At 43.6% G+C, this 24,155-nt stretch overlaps 1 protein-coding gene across 7 annotated transcripts in view; it reads right to left on the bottom strand.

Moving 5' to 3' along the window:
* The window catches only part of NSF (N-ethylmaleimide sensitive factor, vesicle fusing ATPase), a 169,085-nt gene that overhangs the window by 94,334 nt on the left and 50,596 nt on the right, over positions 1-24,155 (bottom strand). For 5 of the 7 annotated variants that reach the window (XR_014783791.1, XR_014783792.1, XM_084804368.1 and 2 more), the window contains 4 exons: positions 23,785-23,884; positions 12,103-12,269; positions 10,605-10,712; positions 9,430-9,505 (listed from right to left, as the gene is read on the bottom strand). Coding sequence is in view for 5 of the 7 variants with exons in the window: in XM_084804365.1 (XP_084660491.1) it covers positions 9,430-9,505; positions 10,605-10,712; positions 12,103-12,269; positions 23,785-23,884 (451 nt within the window). In the remaining 2 variants the exon portion in view is untranslated. Of the gene's footprint in view, positions 1-9,429; positions 9,506-10,604; positions 10,713-12,102; positions 12,270-21,107; positions 21,148-23,784; positions 23,885-24,155 lie in introns of all 7 variants that reach the window. The other 2 variants (XM_084804364.1, XM_084804363.1) reach the window with 1 other exon arrangement.

Below are 24,155 nucleotides of genomic sequence, written 5' to 3'. Positions count from 1 at the left end.
GCATCCCTGACAGATGGCTGTCCAGCCTCATCTTGAAGCTGATGATGAGGCCTCACCAGTGCTGAGTAGAGGGGAACTAGTACTTCCCGGGATTTGGAAGCTATGCTTCTATTACTGCAGCCCAAAATAGCACTGGCCTTTTTTGCAGCCACATCACATTGATGCTTCTTGCTTGTAGTGTTGTTGAGCCACGTCTCCCCCATCTTGTAACTGTGCACTTGGTTTCTTTTTCCTAGGTGCAGAACTTGGCATTTATCCTGATTAAATGTCATTCTGTTGTTTTCTGCCCAGCTGGTACAGAACGCGGCGGCTCGCCTGATAAAAGGCAGCCGCCGGTGAGATCACATCACTCCAGTGCTGAAGGAGTTGCACCGGTTACCAGTTGTTTTCCGGACCAAAGTCAAGGTGTTGGTTTTGACCTTTAAAACCCTATATGGTTCCGGCCCAGCCTATCTTAAGGAGCGCCTCCAGCAACACCAGACAGGCCGCTTAACAAGATCAGCCTCGGATGGACTTCTCTCTGTCCCATCAGCCAGGACAGCTAGACTGGTGGGGACCAGGGAGAGGGCCTTTTCTGTGGTGGCCCCCACTCTGTGGAACTCCCTCCCTAGGGAACTCCGCCATGCCCCCTCTTTAATGTGCTTCCGTCGTGCATTAAAAACATGGTTGTTCAGGCAGGCATTTGGGGTGGGTTAGGGTATTTTAGAAAACATTTTTATTGTAGAATTTTATTGTTTTAAACTGTTTTATTATATGCTGTACATCGCCCAGAGTGGCTGGGTGACCAGCCAGATGGGCGATTAATAAATTTAATAAATAAAAATAAAATAAATAATCACTGTAAAAGCACTGCAAGTAAAAATTGATACCATAATTCTCCTGATACCAAAAAGGAAAGAGGGTTTTGTTTTGTAAGGGGGCTAGTAAGTAGCAGTCGAATCCCATATACTCAGAAGTAAGCCCCATCAGGTTCAATGGGACTTACTCCTAGGTGAGTATAGTATTGCAGCCTAAAAGACTCAAGGGATTGATTAGCTATGTGTTGCATTTTTAGTTCTATTTTTTAGATCATAGTATATTTCCATTACTTTTTAAAATTGATTTTCAGCCTTATACATAACATTGCGAATTTTTGCAATGCTCCCTTTACTTAGCCCCTTAAATAGTATCTTTTTTCTTCCTAACAAAGTATAACAGTTCCTATCTGTTTTCTTGAAAGAATTATAAGAAATATACAAAGTAAATAATAAGAAATACACAAAATAAATAATAACTCATCCTACAAATATATAATTTATAATACATAAATTCAAACTAATGAGGATAATGAGTAAGGCCAAATGCTATCCTGGAATTTATAATTCCAAAATGTAACAAACAAGCTCCATTTTTCAATAAACCTATTCCCAAACCTTTCTTTTGCTCTTACACAGTAAGCAGTTTCATCATAATAGCAAAGTCCCATATCCTAAAAAAAATATCAGACAAATATCTGAAAAACCAGACATTTTCCCAATGTGACACAATGGAAATATTACCTGCTGTCAACAAATGTATAACCATCTCTACATCAGAGATTTCTATATAGCCTTTTAGATAATTCAAAAGCACCTTGAATTGCTCCATTGGTATTTTATAACCCATTATAAGCGTAATATAACGCAAAATCAAAGTCCAATATGCTTTTATTTTATCACAGTGCCAAAAAATATGCACGTAGTCCACATCTTGCTCACCACACCTCCAACATTTATCATGAGTCAAATTATATATCCTCTTGATTTTATATGGTGTAAGGTAAATCAAGTAAATGCTTAAAGAAGTTGTTTTAGATTCATCGCTATCAAATTCTTCCCTAGACTGGCACCTATCCATTGCCATACCTCAACTGACTGAATGACTTGTAAATCTTTTTCACACTTAAAAAAATTGGTGTAAATACCTTCTGTAGGTCATTTAGCAACAGATAGATCTTACATATCCGACCCTTACTAGGTGTAGTCAAATCACACTCCTCGATAGCTGACAATTCCCTAAGGGGACCATATTTACATAAAAGTGCAAAAGTGACATGTCTAATCTGAAAAAAAAACTGATTTAACTTTGCTTTATCAAACGGAATCACAGAATTCTCTACCACAAAATCTTCCATGTTAACAAAGTTTACTTCCTCCCATTTAGAAGTGTCCTCCAGGGATAGTATTTTTTTTGGGGGGGGGAGCGAGAGCACGCAGTTACTATCTTTAATAATGTACACATGGCACCTTAAGGACAAACAGATTTATTGTGGCAGAAGCTTTTTTGGCACAAGACTCTTCATTGCAACAGACTCTGTAAGTTAACTTTAGCTAGTTACCTTAAGTGTTTGTTCCAAGATTCAGTAAAGATCATTCTCACAAAGGCTGAATCTTAGTTTGTTTCCAGGAGCAAAGTAGTAGAATCATAGAATCATAGAATAGTAGGGCTGGAAGGGGCCTATAAGGCCATCGAGTCCAACCCCCTGCTCAGTGCAGGAATCCAAGTCAGAGCATCCCTGACAGATGGCTGTCCAGCCTCGTCTTGAATGCTTCCAGTGTGGGAGAGCCCACCACCTCCCCAGGTCATTGGTTCCATTGTCGTATTGCTCTAACGGTCAGGAAGCTTTTCCTGATGTTCAGCCGGAATCGGGCTTCCTGTAACTTGAGCCCATTATTTCATGTCCTAGACTCTGGGATGATTGAGAAGAGATGCTTGCCTTCTTCTCTGAGACAACCTTTCAAGTACTTGAAGAGTGCTATCATATCACCCCTCAGTCTTCTCTTCTCAAGGCTAAACATGCCCAGTTCTTTCAGTCTCTCTTCATAGGGAAGAGAGGCTTCCCTATGATAGGGGAAGATAGGGGCTACTAACATTCTATTTAATAAAAATAGTTATTTTTCTTTACAATAGCCAACAGGATCCTTACATGCAAGATATCCATCTCAGAGTTGTTTATGGTGCCATTCCACGTTGCATAATATTCTACTGGTGAGAGCAGAACATTATCAAAAACAGTGGGGTGAAACAACATCTTTCAGATAGGTTCGTGAAAAACACATTCGGATCTACAGTTATTTGCCATCTTAAAACTGCCTTAATTTTCTGTGTGATTGTTTTTCGGTATACTTTTAGAATAGGACAGCCCCACAACAGTGTAACATATCTCCCGTTCTGTATTCTATCTTGGGGATGGGAATAGTATAGCATAGTAGGGTTGGAAGGGGCCTACAAGACCATCGAGTCCAACCCCCTGCTCAATGCAGAAATCCAAGTCAGAGCATCCCACAGTCATTTTGTTGTCAGAATATACAATGCCACCCATGACCAGCAGGCATCAGCAGAATCTACTTTGCTTTTTTTGTTTTGCTCTAGAACCCCGAGATCCAGCAACCTTGTACAAAAGATACACTTGGAATTAAAGAATTCTGAGCCCAGGAATTTGTTTCGAGTACCACAGCTGAATGGAGCCTGTAGTCCTTCCACACATAAATAAATCTACCTAAATACTCCAAGCTTTTAAAATTTTAGCAGTATACTTTAGCATCATTTTATTGCTGCTACTGTTAAACAGTTGGGGGTCAGAAATCCTTGCTGATCTACCACATCACCCAGAGATCTAACAGTAGATCCAAATCTACCGCTGTCAGTCCACCCTTGTCTATCTTGTATTGCACTTGTGGAAGTGAAGTGACACTGATTAGGTGAGCTGGCATGGTGGCAGAGAATGGCCTGTTGCTCAGGGAACTAAAAACAGTTAACAGCCTAGTTTCTGTGAAGGGAGAGACAGTTGTCCATTTGGCTGTGATTAAAGCCTCTTGTGGACACCATGAGGATGAGGAAGAGGTCCTGGAAGGAAGGTAGAGAAGCTAAGGGGCAGGGAGTCCACAGGTAGGAAGGATGCAGAGTAGACAAGGGACTATGAAAGTAAGTGAAGGAAGGGTAGGTAGAGAATGAGGCTTGAAGGAAAGAGAAGAAAAGAAACACAATTAGGATGAGAAATGGCTAATCAGAATGGGGACTCCAAAGACATTTTTGCAGCACTTGATCCGTATTCTATGGGGTTTGGGAGAGGAAGGAGTGCTAGAGAGGCTGGTCAAGAGGCAGGGTGTCTAAAGAAAGTGGGGCAAAGTAGGCAATGGCCTGAACAGTGAAGAGTTGAGCAAATAATGCATGCTGGAAATATGGAAATAAAAGAGAAGGAACTAAGGGGTAGAAATAGTACTGGGGCAAAACTACACATAGGGCTGACAGACATGAGAGGATGTGTAAATTCACAGGAAGGCAGCAGGCAGGAAAGGGAGGCTTGGAGGGCTGGAGACCATGAGGCCTAGAACCACTGGGACTAAGGAATTCTACATTTAGAGCCTAGATTTTGACAAGGGAATTCTATCTGCGTTGGCGTCTACTGTTGCTGAAGCTTTGTCAACACAAAGGGGGCAACAAAGGCCAAAAAGAAGTGCCGCGAGGTCACATCAGGCTTCAGGTTTCTAGCGTTTTCATTTATTTTGCTTTGTTTCCTTGAAAGGGGGGTATAACCTCTTCCCAGTACAAGGCAGAAATAGCCACTCTTCACATTGCCAAGCCCTTTCCGCTTTATTTTTCTTATTCTCTACTGCCACGCACTGGTCATGGGTGGCACTGTATATTCTGACAACAAAATGACTGTGGCCATTCCTTCACTCAGGAGGACAACTTTTAGTTGATTCCAAAACGGTGGAGCCAAATGGCACTTCATGATGCCAAATGGAACACCCCACCCCACCCAGCAAAAAAAAGTAAAAAAGTAAAGAAGAATGCAACTAAAGATTTAATTGCATTAAATTAATCAAGTAAAGATTTCTGTGTGACTTAGGTTAAGTCACTGAGTAATTAATCCTGGCTTTCTTTCAGTTGCCTAGTCCCATTGATTCTCTCATGTCTGAGTCTCTGGTCTCAAGCTGTTTTTTTCATTCAGGTTTCTCTGATGTTGTCAGGGCAAGGCGGAGGGGCCTGCAGGCAAGAGACTCAGGCTTCTCAGTACCGGGAGGGACCAATTACTAGTTTCATTTTTGGGCCCTCTTCTCAGGGAACTGGCAAAGCTTTCAGCCAATTGCTGCTGAGGCTGCCAGCCAGCAGCTGAAAGGCAATTTTCAGCCAACTGCATAAATCTAGTGAGACTTGTGTGGGGCCAGCCCCTCAGATACTGTCTGATGCCATTTCCCTCCAATTGGTTGACTCTTCCCTATCGAGGAAGGACCATATAGGAACCAACTGCTGTATTAGGGAGAAAAGGTGCACTTCTAAAGAGCAGATTTCCCTGCTCCCTTTGCTGTTTGCAAGACGCCTGATTCCTCTAACGGGCCCAGATGGAGTAAAAAAGGCCTGGGTTATTTAGCAAAGCAGAAGCAGGAGTGGTCAAGAGCCAGCCGCACGCTTGCTCCTGCATGCTCCAATAAACCATGCATTGTTTAATCACATGAACTGGGTCACTAAGTTCATGCAGACACTATAGCTTTGAATTTTTAATGTAAGGAGATGACCTTCAACAGTTTGGCCTCAGGGTGCCTAACTTTATTTACAAAAATGTAAATAAACAAGGTATAAATGTCCGATCTAGGGTGATAATGTGGCAAGAAGTGCCTGTATCAGGTGTCATTTGCTAGAGAAGCGGCAGATAAAGGCTTCTGAAAAAGCACACTACAGGGGAAAGTGCCACTGAAGGGCTTTTGTTTGGCATATAGTGTTTTGAAAAAGTGTGCAAACACACAAGAAAACTACTACAACTGTAGTAGTGATGTATGCTATGCATGAGTTAAAAAAAGAAAAGACAGGCTTATTGACTGTTCTGGATAGGGCTGCACTCCCTCTGAAAGATGTGGTTTGTAGTCTGAGGTACTCCTGGATCCATCTCTGTCACTGGAGGCTCAAATGGCCACAGCAGCTTGGAGTGCCTTTGTGAAGAAACTGAGGTAAAACTGAGGTAAAAGTTTAACTGTAACGTTCTGTTTCAATAACTAAAGGTCTGAATGGATAAACAGTAAAAGAAAAATGTCTGTTTTTTACTAGAGGCTTGCGCCTGAGGAGTGTTAAATTGTAAATATTGGAAATCTTATTGTTCATTGTTAAAAATTATTTAGATATGTTTCTGTGCATGCTGTCTGTTTATATGCTTGTAGTAAATGGTTTTTATACTATCTATAACGTATTTTAAAGGTTTTTAGTCTTTGTAAACCACCCAGAGAGCTTTGGCTATTATTCAGCTATGGAATGAATGAATGAAAGAAATACGGTGTTCTGGCAAATTGGCAGTTACTGTTACCACTAAGAGGTGCAAATAAAGCCAGGTTTCTGTCTTTATATATGGGAAGATACCATATCTTTAATTGGTACTATCCGATTGGAGAAAAATTGAACATTCTAAAGACGCCCATTGGTCCTAAATATATAAGAGGTAATGTTGGCGACACCAAAGCTCATTGGCTGTAGGCTTCTGACTCGAGCGACTGTAAGGAGCTGTCGAGAGGCATCTAGGGGGAATTCCGTCAGGGGAAGCCTGTCAGGAGGAGTCTGGCAGGACAGCTTGCATGAGGAAGAGCCATCAGGAGGCTGGGGAGCCTGAGGAAGACCTCAGCTAGGAAGAAGAGCAGCTACAAGACCGGGAGGCTGAGCTGAGAGCATGTGAGGCAGAAGCTGAAGAAGCTCTGCAAGTGAGGAGGGGAAGACTTCTGGAGCAGCCTTCAAAGGAAGGCGCTGAAGCCTGAGTGGCAACTGGTGGCGGCAGTCTGAAGACTGAGCAGCTGCTGGACCAAACTGAAGACTTCAGGGGAAGTCTGGTGAACAGCCTTGAAGATTCTAAGTGGAAGTCAAACCTGACCAGAGGGAAGACTGTCTTTCAAGCCCTCATTCTTAGGCCTGTGAGTGAACTGGAGCTTGTTAGGGGAATTGGCTTAAGGTTGGTTATGGGTAGAAACTGGGGCTCCTAAAACTTGATTGGTTGTAAAAGTAACTGTACAGGAACCCTGTTTAAAAGTAATAACGTCCTTAAAGAATAAGCTTTCTTGTTTTCTTTTTAATAAAATATTATGTCTTTGTTTACTTTCCTGGTATCTCTGATATGATTTGTCTCATGCCCTTAGGGGAAGAAGTGTATGTTAAATAAAGGGGTGTAGTTCAATGGTGGCAGCGGAAGTGAGGCGATGGATTGCCCAGCGGTGAGGGGTGATCCTCCACGTTTGGGGATGGGGTAGGTTTGCCCTAGAGTAAAGGTCCCACCCCAAGACCAGGTTCTCCACAGCTTTCCACCAGCTTTAGCTGGTACACCAGCTATGGGCTCTCCTGGACAGGGTTAGCACAGCTACAGTGGTACAGGCACTAGTAACTTCAAGACTGGATTACTGCCATGTGTTCAACGTGGGGCTGCCCTTACGGTTGGTCCAGGAGCTGCAGCTAATGCAGTATGCAGCAGCTTGACTGTTGTCAGGAACTGCCCCTTTTCAGCATGTAACTCCTTTGCTGACGGAACAGCATGGGCCGCCTATTTGCTACCGGGCCAGGGTTAAGGTTTTGTTATTGGTTTATGAAGCCCTAAACAACTTGAGACCAGGTTATTTAAGAGAGAGCCTTCCCCCTAGCACTGAGGACATCAGATGAGGTGCTCTTGGTGCTTCCGTATGGACCTGCACTCTGCCTGGCGTCCACTTGGAGTTGAGCCTCCAGTGTACTGGCTTGCTCTCTGTGGAACACTCTGCCTGTTGATGTCAGACAGGCACCGATACTGTGTTGTTTGTGGCACATGCTGGAGACATGTTTGTTTAAAAAGGCTTCCTGACCGACCAGCTACGATTTTATTAGCATAATCTCATTTTAAATATTTTAATTCTGTATTTTGACTATTTTCTTTTTATTGTTCACAGCTCAGGGATCTTGTCAGATAAAGAGCAGTATATAAACCTGTAAATAAATCATCATGGGCTGTGCGTATCCCATGATTCCACAGGAGCAGAGAATGGGGCACTGAGTGGAGAATTCAACTTCCTGAGAAACTCAGCTCTCATTGTTAAAAAGCAAACTTTCTGGCCCTTATAGCTGTAAAGATATGCTTAGAAATGTGTAGGCAATGCCTGCTGAAATCTTAGAAGTTAGTAAGGTGGCTAAATAAGATTTCCAGTAGTTTGGGTGAGGTTTCAATTCCCTACATATATCGTCAGTCCTACCAAAATGAGAATAGATTATGCAAAAAAGACAGATTATGCATGCTCCATTTGTATAATGTATACATGCTGCAGATTTCAGCTTTTCCCCGATGCAGAATTTGACTGACTGGGCACTGAATTTTATTTTATTTGTTTAAGCACAAGACTACACACAACTCTTTTGACCCCACATTTGCACTCTGCATTGGATCTGGTTGCTCTCTTCAGGCATTTCTTTTCTCTGTAAGGTTTCTTCACTGCTGCTCCTCAAATATCCCTGTTCCCAGCCATGCAAGCAGCTTATTAAGGTGGCCAACATGCATCTGGCGAATGCACTGTAGTCCTCCTCACAGCTTAGCCCACTTATCCAACCAGATTATTTGTGCCTTCCAAGCATGAAGAACAAACAAACATGAACCAGAAAGTAAGTGAATGCTTGAATCAATGAATGAGAACCAGAATGCAAGTTCCTGCTGGATACTTTGGCATAATCTTGATTCCTCTTGGACTGTCCCATCTCCTCTGGCAATGAGAGATAGGAAGGGGAGCCAGGTAGAATATCTAGCCTTCTAGGGCAACCTTCCCCAGCCCAGTGCTCCCAGATGTGTTTGACTACAGTTCCTATCATCCTCAACCAGCATGGCTATTGTCAAGGGTAATGACAGTTGTAGTGCAGCACATCCAGAGAGCACTAGGTTGAGGTTGGCTATTCTAGGGGAATTCAACAACTGTTAAGGTAATTATCTCTGTCTGATAATTACCCCCCTTCCCCTAAGCATGTGTACATAAATCTGCCATTTTTAATACTTCTTGCATCTGATGAAGTGGACAGTGTCCACAAAAAGCCAGAATAAATTTGTTAGCCTTTTAAGGTGCCACAAGACTCTCTATTGTTTTTGCTACAATAAATTAACATGGCTACCCCTCTGGACACTGATAATGAGTTTAGGAGAAATGAACATGAATTCCAGATCACGTAAGGTAGAGAAATACACACACACACACATGGCATGTAAATAGTCAGTTGCCTGATGGCCTCCAAGAAGTAAGAATTGCCTCCAGGCAATAAGCAGAGAAGATTTACAAAAATGCCTTCCTTTTTCCTTCAGATCACAACTAACACTGGCATGTGCTGGCAAACAGTCTAGCAAAAACCACTGTAGGCTAGTAAATTTTGTAGATTTATTGACAAGGCTGACACAACACTGCTTGAAATGCACTGCTTGGTTACTACACTTACCGATGAGAGTGAGGGAAGAGCTTTCAGCTTTTTCAAATGCAACTTGACTGTTCCCAACAACAAGACCAACCTCGATCTGAGCATGGAAGCAAATAAAACCCACAATTAAAAGCCTTGAAGAATACTGACATTCTTAGTATTCCCCAGGGAGCCTCAGAAGTCAAGAAGAGGTCAAGATATTATATCACAACAAGCTCCATAGCAGCAGAAATCAGCAGGCAGCAGAATATTTTGGGTTGGATCCAGGATCTGCCTTCCAAAAGTGGAAAGTCTTTTCACGCAATTTTTGAGGATTCCCCTCTCACACATCACCCCATTCAGTAGGGTCTCCTGACTCTCTATGGAGCATTTTAAGGGGGTTGGAGGGGCTGCTGTGGGAAGGAGGAGGCAGGGAATTCCACTGCTGTCAGTTCAATTGATCCAGTGTAAATTTGGATCCAACTCAAAGTCACATATATTTTGTGTCATGAGAAAAAAATGTTATTTCAACAGTTAATAAACGAGCATACTTGTTCCTCACTTAAAGACTGAAGCATCTAGTGATTACTTGCATGTGGAAATGAGCCAATACAGACAGATCAGCACTTACCTTAACAGATACAGATCACCTTACCTAAGCTGATCCTAGCTAGATCAGACATTTAGGGTGCAATCCTATGGGCGCTAGAGAGTGGGTAGGCGGCCATAGGATTGTTCGGTCCCTGGAAAACCGCCTCCCTGCCCCCTCCCCTGCTGCCTCGTAAGGGGTGCAGATCATCCCCAGGCTCCACACTTGGATGAGCAGTGTGGAACGGGGCAAAAGGGGGTGTTCCCAGGGGTGGGGAGGGGCAGGGAGTGCGGAAGTGCAGGTATGATGCTTCCTATGCGTCGTCCGGCCTCCCCCCTGATCTGAAGTCTTAAATGCAGGGTGGCTGCAGTGCAGAAGAGAAGATCCCCTCTGCGCTTCACCTGCCCTGTGCTGGATAGGCAGTCACCTCCGAGTTTGGAGGGAGCCGCCTATCCTGATAGGATTGCTCCAATACATTTGTCCAGCATTGCCCAACCAGATACCTCCATGAAGTCCACACACAGAACCTTGCCTCAAATTCAGTGGAGTTTTCACGTATTCATCTGCCAGTCATCAAGTCATGTCCATGCATGTAACCGTAGGATAGATACAGAACTGTAGCCCTTACCTTCTGTTTTTTACCTGTGGCAGGCTCTCCTTTAAGGATGCTGGGATCCATGGCTTCAATATCCTTGACCAAGAGGCCAAAAAGCTTGTCATTAAAGCTAAACACAAGCTGTGGAAAGTGAAAAAAATAAAGTTATTAAAATACAAGTGTTTTTGCAGCTAGAATGGCAGAACAGACAGAAAACCAACCCTCCAATTCAAGACTGGGCACAACCTGTTTAGATCTCAAGAGCTACAGAGGATATATATTACAGGGTTCAGGCCCGCTGCAGATTTACATATTTTATAGCAGAGCCCTACATGTTGGGCTGCTGTTGAAAGTGATGGCCACAATACTGAATTCATGTTCAGAGTGTTGATCCTTAATGAACATGGCACCATCCATGCTGAAGAGGGAACCCTAACATTTGTAATACAAAAAAGAAACCCCTGCAACGCAGCCCAAAGAGGACTGAACACTCTGAGTGGCCACAGAATGGTGACTGACTGTTGGGGGAGGGGATGTCTAAAAATGTGTAGCTTTGATTAGATTCGTGCTGCTAATTTTTGCCTTATGTACTTGACCTGCAGGGGTCGTAGGCAAGATCATCTTGTGCTATCAGTTTTCTCACCTCAACCCAGTTTCACTCAGACAGGGTTTCTTAAGGAGACCATATCCTCGGTTGCCAAATAACAAAGGGAGCCTATAGTGTCTGCTGGACTGCCAAGAAGCCTGCTAACAATCTGCACTCCCTGCTCTCCTGCCATAGGTCCCTTCCCCCCCGAGTTCTTCATTTTCCTCCCCCACTTCCAGTTTGAAGGAGCCATGCTCTTAGATGGTGTTGAGAGTAACCCCTCTTCCATTTTCTACTGCAATGGATGCCCTACCTACGGCTTATAACGTATGAAGCTACCTTATACCAAGTCAGACCATTGCTCCATCTGACTGGCACAAGCTCCCCAAGGTCTCAGGCAGAAGTCTTCTCCAATCTTGCTACCCTCAGTCCTTTTGACTAGAGAGATCAGGGGCTTCACCTGGGCCTTTCTGTATGCAAAGTGTGTGCTCTTTCGAGCCCCAAGGTACTTCTGCAGAATCTAAGAATTCTTTGTACAACAAAGATTTTCAGCTTTCATGGATTATTCCGTCCTCTTTTTAATCTTTCATGGTTGCAGAAACTCTGCCTGCATAAATGAGTTCACTATCTTGAGTCAACAACCCCTTGAATGGACTTCTAAAAGAACACTGCTTACACCTGATCATGAAAAACCTGCTCTGCATGTACCTCCTCAAAAGATTCTGGCTTACAAAAAAATGTATTGGCCAACTGGCCACATATAGCTCTTTTTGTCATTTGCCGTCTAAAAGAAAGAACGTGCAATCTTTTCTAAATATTTAATTCCTGGTGGCAAATATTACTTCCCACAGCTATCCAGGAGGCTGGCCATTTGCAAGACTGGGTAAACCAGTCTTCATAGGATAGAAATGGTTTTACTGCTACGCAAGAAACACACGCACGAACCTGCTGCCCCACTGTGAATGCCTGGTTGTTGAACTGCTGGATGAACTCCGCTGCCATTTTGTCTGAGTCATAAGGGTTAGAGTCAACACTCTTCTTCTGCAGGAAGTCTATTTCAATAGTCATAGTGCCAATGCACTGTTTGGTCTTATCAAAGTTATATACAGAAACTGTGTGAGAAAAGAACACACACTTCAGTAGAGTGCTGCAGAATCCTAGCTCATCATTTCTAGCTTTTAACTTGAGAAGAGCTGTGTCCAAAGAAAATAAAAAAAAATCTTTAATGAATGCTTAAACCATTTGAACAAATGTTTAAACACCTTTTAAACCAAAATGAAACAATTATAAACAAATGTTTTGTTTTAAGGATTATGTACCCTTAATGTGCTTATCAACTGTTTTATTGCTTTGTATTATAAACCACTGTGTGGCCTCCATGGAGGATATAAATTATTAAATAAATGAACTAAGAATTTCTTTTTAAAGAGTAGAAAACTCTCCTTTATCTTCTGGGTGTCCTTTGAGGCAAGGAGATGCTCTGGTACGCTGCAGTTTCTCCCTCACCTTGGCTGAATCACTCAAAAACTACAAAATTAGTTAGACTCATTAACCTCAAGGTATGTGGGTCAATCTGCTTTGGATTTTGCCTTGAGGGCAGTTTAATTTTTGAACTTCCCATATTTTTGTTGCAAAACTATACAGCCTATTTTAAGTTAAAAAAAAAATCACTATAATCACTCATAGCAATTGGCCTGTTAATCTATTTACATAACCCTGCAAACCCTTGCAATGCAGTATATGAAAGCCACCTTTTATAAACACAGAAAATGTTTTCCACATCTGTACAGTATCACCTTACCAAACTTCTGTGCCATTTTCTAATATAACTCTAGGAAAGCTACATTATTATTTTTTCTATGACAAATAAATGGCTAGCAATATCCACCAATGTCTACTTTCAAGATCACCACAGTTCACAAGAACAAGCACACATGTCCACCAGACCACTCCATTTAAATAGCCAGTGGTGCTGTCAGGGCATGGCTTTAGGGCAGAAGTCCAGGGCCCCACTCAGCAGAATGAGCCAGGAGGGGTCCCAAACGCAACAAGGCTGGTTTACCACATTTTAAAGTGAGTGAAGTAATACACATTACCATCTAAAGAGAGAGGGCATAAGACATTTAAACCCAGAATCTGACATTACCTGGCTGAGCCACTGTAGACAGCTGGATTTCAACCAAGGATTATTGTTCAAAAATGGCTTTCCCATGTTGCCAGTTGCATTTAACTGAGTTTAAACTAAAAATGACACCACCACCATGCTGGAGGCAAAAATATGTTTTTGTGTCTAAAGCAGTCTTTTGACTTGCCCAGACAGTGTGCGCAGGAAGAAACTACTGGGATGAGACACAAATCCATGACTTACAGTCAGATGCCTTGCTGCTTAGACCATTTTCTCTCCCATGTGATATCACAATTTAGCCATTTTAAGAATGTAAGAAGAGCCATGCTAAATCAGACCAGGGGTCCATCTAGTCTAACACTCTGTTCACACAGTGGCCAACAAGCTGTTGACCAGGAAACCACAAGCAGGACACGAGTGCAACAGCACCCTCCCGCCCATGTTTCCCATCAAACACAAGCTTTGTACACAAGTATACTTCCTCTGGAGGTAGCACATAACCATATAAGCTGGCAAATAAGTTGGGGGACATATGAGGTCTTTGACATTTAATTAACTACCACCCGATCTTTGCTCTTAGAGATCAAGAGGCCATGCCTGGGGCTGCTCATTATGCCACACTATCAACCCACAACAGTATTAAGAATCTACAGTGTTTGTGAAACTAAATGGTCCAGCCAGGCCCATGGCTGCCCTTGCTGTTCAAATGGTTGCACACTGGAAAGAAGGTCTAGTGATAGATAAAGAAGTTCACTTCCGGGATGTGTAAAAAGTCTCATGTACCCTTGGAATCAATTAAACGTCTAATCAAAATGTTATGGGCAAAAACTGGCTTTTATTTTATAGACAGCCTGTATGTTAAGCCAAGGGGTAAGCATTATGTGGACAGTGATCAAAAATTGATTGGCAAAAGCTGGTCAGTGCAATAGTATAATCTTATATCATGTTATAGGTGACTTCCACTTCTAACTCTTGGTGGGGGGGGTTTATACTAGCAAATCCCCACACTAGAATAGGTAGAATGGAAGCAAAGGAAGGGCACATATATTGCACAGACCCCTGGATGGGTACAATGTGTCTTCATGTGCAGTGAGTGCACGCACAAGTACACACACAATATCGTTTGTCAGGGAGCCAGGCCACTTATGACAGAGATGGAAGAAAGGTTTTGTCCTGTTTTTGGTCTGTTTCCCGCCTCCCAGCTGAGCAGAGTAGAGCAGAGCAGAGCAGAGCAAGCTGCTCCAGCTGGTCCAGGGACTACAGAAGCAAGCAAGCTCCCAGAGAGCGAGCGACCAGAGCGAGCAAACAGGGGGAGCAAACAGGAGTTGGCCAGGGGAGTTGCAGTGGTAGAAGAGACAAAGGAGACAGAGGCTAAGAGGTAAGTGGGCTGCAGGAAGCCCACGGGGCTGCCCTTTAATCTTCTGAGTGGCTGTGAGCTCACCAGGTGCTTCTGAGAGCTCCAACTGAATTGGGGATGTGTGGCCTGAGTACTCCCAGCAGCTGAGTGGGCTTTCAGCTGTTTCAGCTGAGCAGCTTCAGTCTGTTTCCCGCCTCCCAGCAGAGCAGAGCAGAGCAGAGCAGAGCAGAGCAGAGCAGAGCAAGCTGCTCCAGCTGGTCCAGGGCCTACAGAAGCAAGCAAGCTCCCAGAGAGTGAGTGACCAGAGTGAGCAAACAGGGGGAGCAAACAGGAGTTGGCCAGGAGAGCTCGGCAGGGGAGGTCAAGGGAGAGGCTCCTAACATTTTTTTTCTTTTTTAACTAACTTTTCCCCCATTTATTTGTCTTGTAACACACACTTCCACACCAGTGGGACTCTGCTTGTAAGCTCTGCTGAGTAGAGGAGCAGGCACAGGCTAGTCTAGAACAATCACAAAGCTAGGCACAAAAAGGGAAAAGAGGCAATGGACGGACAGGACTCTCCAGTGGTGGTGACCTGCAAGGTGTGTGCAATGTTTGTTTTCTTGCCTGAGAACAACATGGCCTACACCTGCAACAAGTACAAGTTGATCATGCTGCTGGAAGAAAAAGTAAGTGGACTGGAGTGGCGACTGTTGACCCTCCGGGGAATAAGAGAACATGAAGAGTTCTTGGACAGAATGGGGGAATTACAGCAGCAAAGGGAAGACCAGAAGCTTGAAGAGAAACAGCAAGATGAGGCAGTAGGAAATGCTGAGGTGAAGAAAAATGGAGTAGAGGATACTCTTTGCAAAAGGGTGACAGGAGAAGAAGAACTAGATGCCACTCTGCACCAGTGGAAGCAGTGGAGCTGTGGAACAGATTCCAGGTACTTGCAGATGAGACTGGAGGACAGCCTGCAGAGGAAGAATCACAGGGGAACCGACATGAGAGTGAGCAAGAGGCTGAAGATCAGTCAAACAGAGGCGATGAAACCCAGGCCTACAACAACAAGAAGAGTGGTAGTAGTGGGAGACTCCTTGCTGCGTGGGATTGAGACCCAGGTATGTCGCAAAGACCCGTGGACTCGCCAGGTATGTTGTCTCCCGGGAGGACACATTAGAGACGTGACTGAAGGGTTGCCTGCACTCATAAAAGCCCACTGACAGGTGTCCCTTTCTTCTCATCCATGTGGGAGCAAATGATACCACCAAGCGGAGCTACGAAGAAATCACGTCAGACTTTGAAGCTTTGGGAAGGAAACTCAAGAACTCTGGGGCCCAGATAGTTTTCTCATCCATCCTTCTCGTAGTTAGAAGAGGGATAGAAAGGGAACGGAAAATACTCCGGGTGAATGACTGGCTATGAAGGTACCGACAAGAGAGATTTGGATTCTGGGACCACGGGCTATACTTCCTGGAAGATGGGCTGTTGGTAAGGGACGGGTTGCACCTCACAACGGATGAGAAGAATGTGTTTGGCCACAGCATGAAGAACTTCATCAGGAGGGCTTTAAACTGAATCCTACAGGGAAGGGAGATGTAAAGTTGGGGGTAACAATGGACGTAGGCGCATGCACTGCAACGGAGAGAACAGCTCTGATGGCGCCCAATAATAGTCTTCAGACACATGCGGGAAGAAAGCCAGACTATGAGGCACATGGTCTTCTATGTCTATATACTAATGCCCAGAGTATGGGAAACAAACAGAACGAACTTGAACTCTTAATACAGGAGGGAAATTATGACTTGATAGGTATAACTGAGACTTGGTGGGATGACTCTCATGACTGGAATACAGCAATGGAAGGATATAACTTGTTCAAAAAGAACAGGAGGAACAGAAAGGGAGGTGGGGTTGCAATGTATGTGAAAAATACATATCTCTGCACAGAAATACAGGAGGATGAGCTTGGTAGCCCCATCGAGAGCATCTGGATCAAAATAAATGGAGCAAAGAATACAAGGATCCTGGTGGTCGGAGTCTACTACAGGCCACTCAATCAAGGAGAAGACGAGGATGAAACTTTTGAAAAGCAAATAGCCAATGTTTCAAGGAAGCATGATGTCGTAGTAATGGGGGACTTCAATTTCCCCAATATTTGTTGGGAGACAAATTCTGCAAAACATGGCCCCTCCAGGAAATTCCTGATTTGTGTGGCGGATAACTACCTCCTACAGAAAGTAGAGGAAGGAACTAGAGGATCGGCTATCCTTGACTTGATCCTAACCAACAGAGATAACTTAGTGGATAAAGTAGCAGTTACAGGAACTATGGGGGAAAGCGACCATGTTGTATTTGAGATCTTGGTTCTAAGGGAAGCAAAAGCCGAGTGTAGTCAAACGCATATAACCTGGATTTTAGGAAAGCTGATTTTAATAAACTCAGAACAATGATCAGTAAGGTCCCATGGCAAGCGATGCTAATGAGAAAAGGAGTCCAAGATGGGTGGGAGTTTTTAAAAAAGGAAATTCACAAGGCACAATTACAAACAATTCCAACAAGAAGAAAAGGTGGAAGACAATAGAAGAAGCCAATGTGGCTTCACAAAAAGCTTAGGGATGACCTGAAAACAAAAAAGGACACATATAGGAAATGGAAAGAAGGCCAAGTAACAAAGGAAGAGTACAGGCAGGTAGCACAGAATTGCAGGGATGATGTCAGGAAGGCTAAAGCTGAGAATGAGATGAGGTTAGCGAGGGATGCTTAAAAACAACAAAAAGGCTTTCTTCAGCTACGTGCATAGTAAAAGGCAGAGGAAAGAAATGGTGGTTCAGCTATTAAATAAGGATGGCAAAACGATAACAGATGACAAAGAAAAGGCAGAGGTGCTCAATTCCTACTTTGGCTCAGTCTTCTCCCAAAAGAGGGTCTATGACCACCCTGGCAAAGGCGAAGTACAGGCTGAAGGGGCAGGACTGCAGCTTGAGATCGATAGGCATATGGTCAAGGAACACCGAATTACTTGGAATGAGTTCAAATCTCCAGGGCCAGATGAACTGCACCCTAGAGTAATAAAAGAACTGGCAGAAGAACTCTCAGAACCGCTGTCTATTCTCTTTGAGAAATCATGGAGGACGGAGGAAGTGCCAGATGACTGGAGGAGGGCTAATGTTGTCCCTATCTTCAAAAAGGGTAAAAAGGAGGAACCTGGGAACTACAGACCAGTCAGTCTGACACCCATCCCTGGGAAAATTCTGGAGCAGATGATAAAGCAATCCATGTGGAAGCACCTTGAAAGCAATGCCGTGATTACTCGAAGCCAACATGGATTTGTCAAAAACAAGTCCTGCCAGACAAATCTGATCTCATTTTTGGATCAAGTCACCTCCCTTGTGGACCGTGGGAATGCTGTAGACATCATATACCTCGACTTCAGCAAAGCTTTCAACAAAGTGCCCCATGATATCCTGATAAGCAAACTAGCTCAAAGTGGGCTAGATGAAACAACAATCCGATGGATCCACAGTTGGCTAAATAAATAAATATAAATGCCAAGTAAATAAATATAAATATAAATAAATAAATAAGTTGGCTAAATAAATAAATATAAATGCCAAGAGGGACAAATGCCACGTTCTGCACCTAGGAAAAAGAAACCAAATCCACAGTTACAAGATGGGGGAGATGTGGCTCAACAACACTACAAGCAAGAAGCATCTTGGAATTGTTGTCGATCACAAGCTGAAGATGAGCCAACAATGTGATGTGGCTGCAAAAAAGGCCAACGCCCTTTTGGGCTGCAGTAATAGAAGCATAGCTTCCAAATCCTGGGAAGTGCTAGTTCCCCTCTACTCAGCACTGGTTAGGCCTCATCTGGAGTACTGTGTCCAGTTCTGGGCACCACACTTTAAGAAGGATGCAGACAAGCTGGAGAGGGCTCAAAGGAGGGCAACGAAGATGATCAGGGACTGGAAACAAAGCCCTATGAAGAGAGACTGAAAGAAATGGGCATGTTTAGCCTTGAGAAGAGAAGACTGAGGGGAGAAATGATAGCGCTCTTCAAGTACTTGAAAGGTTGTCACAGACAGGAAGGCCAGGATCTCTTCTCAAACATCCTAGAGTGCAGGACACAGAATAATGGGCTCAAGTGACAGGAAGCCAGATTCTGGCTGAACATCAGGAGAAACTTCCTGACTGTTAGAGCAATACGACAATGGAACCAATGACCTGGGGAGGTGGTGGGCTCTCCTACACTGGAGGCGTTCAAGACGAGGCTGGGCAGCCACCTGTCAGGGATGCTCTGACTTGGATTCCTGCATTGAGCAAGGGGTTGGACTCGGTGGCCTTGTAGGCCCCTTCCAACCCTTCTATGATTCTATGTCCCCAGTGCCACAGTACCCCCAGCTGCAGCTGATTGACTTTTCCCCATGGAGAATGGTCGATGGCCATCCAATTACAAGGGATAAAGAGGTGCACTTGTGGCACTACTTGTGAGGAAGAAAACGTGGCCCAGTGATCTCACCATCTGGCGTGAAAGGCAGGCTTGTCCCCTCAACAGACTCCCTGGATTGCGGTCCATTTTAGTTTATTGCACAGAACTCAATAGGAGCTGTAATGAGTTGGTTGGTGAGCAAAAAGGTGGACCTTCACAGCATTCCTATATGCTGTTGGTAGCCACCTAGCAGCCTGTGTAGTTGTCCTAACCGGCGGCTTTACAGTCAATGAAATATGCCTTTCACGTGGGCCAGCAATTTACACCTTTCACCTTGGAGCTGTTCTGGCCAGCTGAACATGAGATGAGATAGGGTTCACTTCCCACAGGAAAGAGAGTGCCCACCCCGGATGGGCAGAGGTTGCCTGTCAGCTCCTGAGCTTAGGGAGAAGAAGCCTATAAAGTTCAACCCGCAAGCTTTGTCCTTTGGTCTCACTCCATGTGAGAAAGCACACTACCAGCCTGGAGAAACTTGGTGCTCTAGGAATAACGTCTCATCTATCTTGGGAGCCCAGCAGTGACAGCTTCTTTGGGTGATGAGAGGTGTGAGCTTTCTTTGCATATTTCTTTCTGCATCTATTTCCTATCAATAAACTGTAATCCTTTTGCATAAGTGGCTCATCTTGGTAATTTGAAAGAATCTATTTTGACTGGGACCTGACAGAATCAGGACCCCAGATCAATACAGGAGCCTCTGAGAACTGAGAAGCTCCTACCTGCATAGCCCCACCCTTGATTCTAATCCTTGGAAATGCGAAGTGTGACAGGAACCAGAATCTGACATGCATGTATGTATGCCTGCATGCATCTACTTGATACAAACTTCAACCTTCAGAAGCAGCCTTCTGCCTTAAGTACATGTGGGAATAAGGCCACCTTCACCACTAACTAGTCCTTCATGTGTATTTTGTAAGCATCTGATTTGTAGGAGGAAAGTTTCCATGCTTCCTGATAAAAAGCCCCAGAAATAACACCTATAAGTGGAAAGAGAATGCAGGCATTATGTCTGCGTGGGTAGTGTTCCTCTCCCCCTCACCTCCCCACCCCCAGACCTCATGCTCTTAGCTAGAAATGCACATTACAAGTTAGAGCTCTGTTTTCTCTCCTTTGCAAGCTCCAGTTATTACAGATGTATCACAGCAGCAAATGGGGTTTTAATGTTCTCATTTTGAAAGAGATTAAGAATTAAGTGGCACATCAAAGATGCGGAATGCGGAATACTGGGAGCTGTAGTCCAAAATATCTGGAGGGCACCAGGTTGGGGGAAGCTAGTTTATCACCTTCAACCTTTTATTTCAGTTCTTCAATCTTCTGCTCATATGCTATTACCCTTTAGCTATTTCTCTTTACTAATTGCCTTATGCTTTTCAAATTCAGTTTAACATTCTCAGCATAAACCTTACAAACCTTCACTCAAAAACAAGCCCCATTTCATTCAATGGGGCTTACTCCCAAGTAAATGAATACGGGATTGCAGCCTTATTAATAATGTTTTAATGTTTTAATTCATTGGCTCTTATTCAGTCTTTTTTTTTTAATCCCAAAAGATGTATTTCTGTTAGCAATCTCCTCATTATATTATTTGTCTCTTATTCCATTTCCCCCCTCCTTTTGTGTTTATCTCAATTAGATTGTAAGTTCTCTGGCTTACAACCTATTATTACTACTGTTCCTATTACCTTATTAATGCAGCAAACCCTGATGCATGAAGTGTTCCGAACTCTTAATGACTAATGCAGGGAGGTGCTAGCTGGCTTTTGTTTCCATCCTCATCCCTACCCATTCATCATCTTATTTAGCATCTGGGACATTCTAGGCAATACCACATGGGAGAAAAGGAGCAAGGTATGTAAGCAATCTATGTAAGCAATCTATATAATGGCAGTCTATGTAAGCAATTCATTCTCTAATGTAAGAGGCTTTGTGAGAAGAGAGTTTCTCTCAGGTCAGCCCAGTCCAGAGACCAAATAATGAACAAATTTACAGTGACCACTTACCATCTATGTCTTGCCCAATAGAAAGCCCAGCCCATTTTCTCTGAAAGAATAAAAATGAAAAAGAAAGAAGTGCTCAAGAAAAAAAACTGTTCGCCAGAATTCAAAAAATCTTCATGAAGACAGAAGGAATGGCTGTCTGCTTTAATGGGGGCCAACCATGCTACAAGTCATATCCACAGTAAGAATTCATGTCACTCCAGTACAGACTTTAGTACATATGAGAAGTGGCATAGCGCGGTGGCAAAGAGACTGAGGTTCTATCAAGAAATCACTGGCTTGATACTTGCCTATGGGGATAACACCGCCTTACAGGGTCATTGTGAGGGTTCCTACAGTAAGATAATGTGAATCGCTGTGAACAGTCTGCAGCACTATATACACGCTGCGTATTATATGCAGCTCCTCTGCACCGTGGAGGGGTTTTACTGAAGAAGGAAGCAGCACCACACTAGCGAGGCAGGCAAGTAGGCGCACGTGCTCAGCTGGGCTTGCACGTTGATGTCTGTAACTTTGATCATGTTACTCCTCTGTCGCAAGGGCTACTACATCCGTATCATATTTTATTTCAAGTACTCTTATCATCTTGTAAGTGAACTCATTCTTTTGCTCCTCATCATCCAACCTATTCTCTCCCTCCAACTCTACATTCCTTTTCTCGCTTTCTGAACCATGAATTTCTACTTCTCTTCCTCAATTTTGTGCATTTTCTCTGATAGCCCCCTACTTCTGAAATTGTGAGATCTAGACTGCTCAATCCCTCTCACTTTAAGAAGGTGTCCCAAAATGCATTTGTTTCATTTAGAGCATTCCACTTTTAGGGCGCAATCCTATCAGGATAGGCGGCCGCCTCTGAACCTATCCAATGCAGGGCAGGAGCAGCGTGGAGTGGATCATGCCCTCCATCCTTCAGCTGCCCTGCGTTCGCAGCTAGAGAGCCGACTTTGGCTGCCTAGCCGCAGGGAATTGAAGCAGGGGAGGTGGATGCCGGACAATGCATAGGAAGTGTCAGAAAGGCACTTCCGCCCGCCCCGCTCCCAGGAACACCCCGTTTTCACTGCTCCACACTCCTCTTAAAAGCGTGGCGTGCAGGGCCAATCCGCACTGCCTACGAGGCAGTGCGGGAGGGGATGGAGGTCGGTTCTCAGGGAACTAACCTATCCTATGGCCATCTAGCTGCTGACTAGTAGCCATAGGATTGCACCCTTAGTCTCTCAAGTTTTTTCTTCCTCTTCATTTATTGTTTTGATTTTAGATTATGAGCAGGACCTCATTTATTTTAGGAATTTTTGTAAAGTGCTTAGTTATATAAGAATTGTAATAATGATGATGATGATAATAGAAATCATTTATATTTCTATAGCCTGACTCATCCAGGGCTCAGGATTAGCAACATAATCTCTTTATTCTTTACGGTGGTTCTGTATAGCTATCATCATTATTATTCTTGAGTTAGAGGAATGCAGATAAAGGTTTTCCACAAGAACTTTGAATGAGTCCAAGACTTCTAGTCAGGTCTCCCAAGCAAACACCAGTTTCACCGTTCTCTTAAGCAAAACAAAAATTAAAAAGGAGAGAAAACCCTATTTTGCAATTTACTTCACAGTCCTGCAGGCAATAATTTCCACTTCACTATTTTGTTGAAAGAAAAAAACTCCCATCAAGCAATTCACTCATCAAGCTATGCTGTGCTTCATTCACAGGTTCAAAGTGTTAGCTGACACCATAGGAGGCTAAGGGAAGCCATCAAAATTAATCACACATCACAAAGTGTTGCTGCAAATATCTGATGCTGGTGTTACTTTCAGCAGATTTCTGCACAGAGGTTTGCAAGTACTAGATCAGGAAAATATTACATTCCTAATTTTCAACAGCAGGAGCCTTAGATACCGTACAAAAAGGCCTATTTACAAAAGGGCCTATTTAGCAGCAGGACTGCTTTCCCAGGACAGATACATCCTTCTGCTCCACATTGCATATGTGACTGCAGTAGTAATAATTTTGTTTAGCTACAAGTCGTAACAAAAACAGAAGGAACATTCAGAGCTGAGCAACAAATTTTGCTCTTAATTTCCTGGCCACCAGCACAAATAACGAAACATGCAAGGTAATATAATTTTCATTATCAAACATACAAATTCACTAGGTGCAACGAAATTCTTCCTGAGCCTAAGCTCAGACAAATCTTTTTCACGTGGATCCTTATAAAGAGGACACTGGGTAATAATGGACAGTATCATCAATAACAGTTTTACAACGCAGTCAAGAATGCTGTTCCAATGGTAAGTTCTTCACGTAAGTGACTAGGCTGACGCCATGGCAGGGGATCCAAGTAGCAGACCAACACAATCACTGGTGCAGTTGCACCGCAATTGCCTGAATTATGGTTGACGGGACTTATTGCATGGCAACATTTGTCCCTTCTGAGGAATGAGACAAGAGATGCTTCACAGCTCTCTCCTCCCAAGCTATCCCATTTTCTGCATATGTTATAGATAAGAATTGCCTTACCAGACCAGATCAAAAAGTGCTTTTAAGTCCAGTGCTCAGACTCCAATGGTGGCTGGCCAGATGCCCCAGGGAAGTGCACATAGATTTTGCACTTTTGCTGAACAGTAACTTTTAGTATCCACATCCATTTCACTTTTTGCCCAACAAGAAAAAAAAGTAGAAAACATACCTGTGGTAAACTGAAGGCAATGCTGCCAGGAACAACTGAGGAATGACTTCTTAGCGTAAAAATGTATTTGTGATTTGGCGAGGTTTTCACAACTACATGCCTGCAAGGGGGAGGGGAGAGAAGGGAAGCAAAGAAAAGAAAAGAGAATGATTCGTGATCTGAGCCATCCTGAATGGCTTCCATTTCTGTGAAAAGATATATCAAGACTAAGGCTCAAAACTACACTTTACAGACAAAGCTGTTTCCTCTGTTTGTTTTTAAAACCAAAAACAGTTCATGGGAAGGCTACATCTGAACAGAAGGGCATGCAGAGACAGGTCGCTTAACCTTTCCCTCTACAATCCTTTTTCAACCCAAAATTGCGCTCCACA

Source organism: Heloderma suspectum, chromosome 6 (assembly GCF_057233095.1).
Source record: "Heloderma suspectum isolate Gila_16-S chromosome 6, 16-S_ref, whole genome shotgun sequence".
Taxonomy (NCBI): domain Eukaryota; kingdom Metazoa; phylum Chordata; class Lepidosauria; order Squamata; family Helodermatidae; genus Heloderma; species Heloderma suspectum.
Note: the sequence above shows the minus strand (reverse complement) of the source record. Positions and strands in the feature narration are given on the sequence as shown.